Source organism: Bidens hawaiensis, unplaced genomic scaffold (assembly GCF_021521415.1).
Source record: "Bidens hawaiensis isolate Kalapana, Puna unplaced genomic scaffold, B.hawaiensis_p1.1 tig00011233_1, whole genome shotgun sequence".
NCBI classification, from domain to species: domain Eukaryota; kingdom Viridiplantae; phylum Streptophyta; class Magnoliopsida; order Asterales; family Asteraceae; genus Bidens; species Bidens hawaiensis.
Window position 1 is genome coordinate 99,854 of NW_027491875.1, and position 2,932 is coordinate 102,785.

The 2,932-nt window shown below is 41.1% G+C and overlaps 1 protein-coding gene across 1 annotated transcript; it reads right to left on the bottom strand.

Moving 5' to 3' along the window:
• Positions 1-1,948: 1,948 nt before the first annotated feature.
• On the bottom strand, positions 1,949-2,686 carry LOC143537607 (uncharacterized). The gene has a single exon (XM_077031345.1). The coding sequence runs from the start codon at positions 2,684-2,686 to the stop codon at positions 1,949-1,951; it is 738 nt and encodes a 245-aa protein (XP_076887460.1).
• Positions 2,687-2,932: the final 246 nt, after the last annotated feature.

Below are 2,932 nucleotides of genomic sequence, written 5' to 3' on the forward strand. Positions count from 1 at the left end.
TTTTCTCATTAAGAAAAAATAACATCTATTAACGGGCGACTAATTTTCGGTCTCAAAAGATTAGGTAACATATTAGAGACTGAAAACAACTTTTAGAATTCTCTAAACAGATCGAACTAACTAATAATTAGTCTTAAATGTCTTTTTATATTAAAGAATTTAAGGACTTAATTTTAGTCTTTAATTATTGGTGTAAATAATACCATTTATAAGGATAGTATCCAAGGCAGTCCCACAAGGTCATGGAGTATACTTTAACCTCTCTTAACTCTTCATAAGCACTACATCACTCATTTTTCTCATTTTTTTCTCCATCGCATTCAAAGGAAATTGTTTATCCCATTTAACTCCATCTCACTCTTATTAATAGTTAATTTAATATATTGTTTATTGTCTTTTAACCCGTCAAAAGCATAATCCATGGGACGTTTTAACAAATTTAACATAAGTGGGGATTCGTTTAATCCATCTTTAAAGTGTCATTTCATCTTAATTTATATTGAGCGTTAGAATATACCCCATGGCCTAAGTCTTGCAAGGGCCCATATTCAAAACTGATATTCGTTATCAAAACTAGAAAAATAATTAATTAAGCATTTAATATTTAATAATAATATCTTAGACTATTAATTAAGTATTTATTATCATTACTGATTTGTCTCGTTTTGAATTTTTTATGTTTATTGGTCCCTACTTGTACGCTTTATTATTATTTAGAAAAGAACTATTGGTGTATGGGCAAGAGAATCGAAATATCATCCCGTTTTGTTGACAAAAAGTTTGAAAAGAACTATTGGTGTATTATTTCCCATTGTCGCACTGAAACTGTTTAATTTTACGTTCAAATTGTGTTTCGATAAGATTATAAAATTGTTTAAAAATGGTAAAGGCTTGAGATTTGTGGCTAAGTGGGTAGGTCCAAAGGAAGTTGGTGAAATCATCGAGAAATAAATTGTAATACCGATGTCCACCGGTGCTAATGTCCATAAGTCACTATGTAATATGTCAAATGGTAAAAAAAGTAGACGTAACAGAATTAGCAAACGGAAGTTTAATACTTTTACCAAACACGCAAGATTGACAAAGTTTAGAACCAGTCTTATTACAATGAATAGAGTTAGAAGACCTAAGTGACTTTATTAAATCTGGACCCGGGTGACCCAAGCGTTGGTGCCACACGTCTTGAGAGATAGTTGTAAATGAAGAGGGAGAACGGATTTTGGAGAGGATCTACGGCGTCAACGGGTAGAGATCCCCGGAGCTATTGCTGCGGAGGATACAAGCCTTGGTCTTGAGATCTTCACAAGAAAACCATAAGGGTCAAATTTAATCGAAACTTGATTGTCGGTTGTTAAGCGACGAACCGACAATAGGTTTTTAATTATTTGAGGTGCAAGTAAAACGTTATTCAGTTTTAGGGGTGGGAAGGGTGGTTTTAAAGTTTGGTTACCTTGACCGGTCACGGGAATGGTATTACCGCTCCTACAATTATGTGTCGTAAAATACCATTATTAAAAAATGACGAGAAATTACCTAGATTGTTTGTCATATGGTTGGACGCTCCCGTGTCCATAAACCAGGGTTGTTCCGATGGGTAAAGCGACATAGTATGGAGTGCATGATCTATGTCGGTTGGCGTGTAACCCATAGCATATGCTTGCGGTTGCCAGGACCCAAAATACCCTGACCCGAGTTCGATGCTGGTGGTTTTGTTGTTTGCTGGGTAAGGCACGGTGGGGACGATGCCCACTTTTGCCAAGGGGTGTGAGTCGGGTTAGCTCCTGGCCAATAACCAAGGAACGGGGCCCGGGGCCCACGGGGTATAGTTCGGTTGTTGAAACAAGCCGCCTCCCCTTCCAGTAAAACCTCTGCCGCGTCCTCTGGTCCTGTCGCGGCCTCGGCCTCGATTGTTGTTTATGTCCATGTTGTTTCTGTCCGCATATTGGTCTTAACGATTTCCGGAAGGACTATCCGCATGTTGAGGGTCTGGTTTGCTAGTGGCCGCCAAGGCATGGCTAGCGGCCGTAGCAGACTGTAGAGCCTGAGCAGCTTTCTCAGTTTCCTCGCGGCATAGGGTGGATCGGACTGAATTAAACTCCGGTAAGGGGTCAGTGTTTCTGATGATGGCTGCAATGGTGCTATATTGTTCCGTCACAACCCCGAGCAGTTTGAGAACTATTTGGGTTTGAGAAAGTGGCAGGTCAATGTCGGATAATTGATCGGCGAGGACCTTAACCTCCTGACAATAAGCAGCCATATCCTTAAACGAGTCAAGTCGAGTGTTGGTGAGTTTCGTCTGAAGATGGAGGGCACGCGAGCTTTTGTTGTCTTGAAAAAGGTTTTCCAAAGCAATCCACGCGTCATAGGCGGTGGTCTGTTTCTTCATGACGGTTTGCAGGAGGTCGATCGAAATTGTGCCATATATCCATTGTAGAACAATGGCATCCAGTCTCTTCCACTGGTCGGGTGTCGGATTGGTACTGGAGGCTCCTTTGTCTTTATCGCCGGTTGAAGGAGTAGGTCCGACGACTCGTGGTTTCAAGTGATCATCGACCATGTAGACAGTGCAGTGGATACGGAATAATTCCCACCACGTATTGTATTGGGCACTTTCATTGTCTAGGGTTATTGGAATGAAGAGTTTGATGTTTGAGATGGTGACAGCAGGATGGATTTTACCGTCCATGAGATTGGCAGAAGAGGGAAGATTAGGATCGTGTGGGAGAGGGAGGAGGTCAATGGATCTGATAGGGTTAGAAGAGATAAGAAAATAGGCTCGATACCAATCGACGGTCTCTCGTCGGTCAACCTCAGGCTATTGTGTTTACTTTGGGGATAATCTGCTATCCTGGTGGTCTAAACGACAATCGACGGTATCTCGATCTAGTGCGGAAGCTGAATATAGAAGCTGAATATAGAGGCGTCCGAATGT

What these genes read in the sequence shown, in the direction of transcription:
- LOC143537607 (XM_077031345.1), bottom strand. Translation starts at nt 2,686, where the DNA reads ATGGACGGTAAAATCCATCCTGCTGTCACCATCTCAAACATCAAACTC.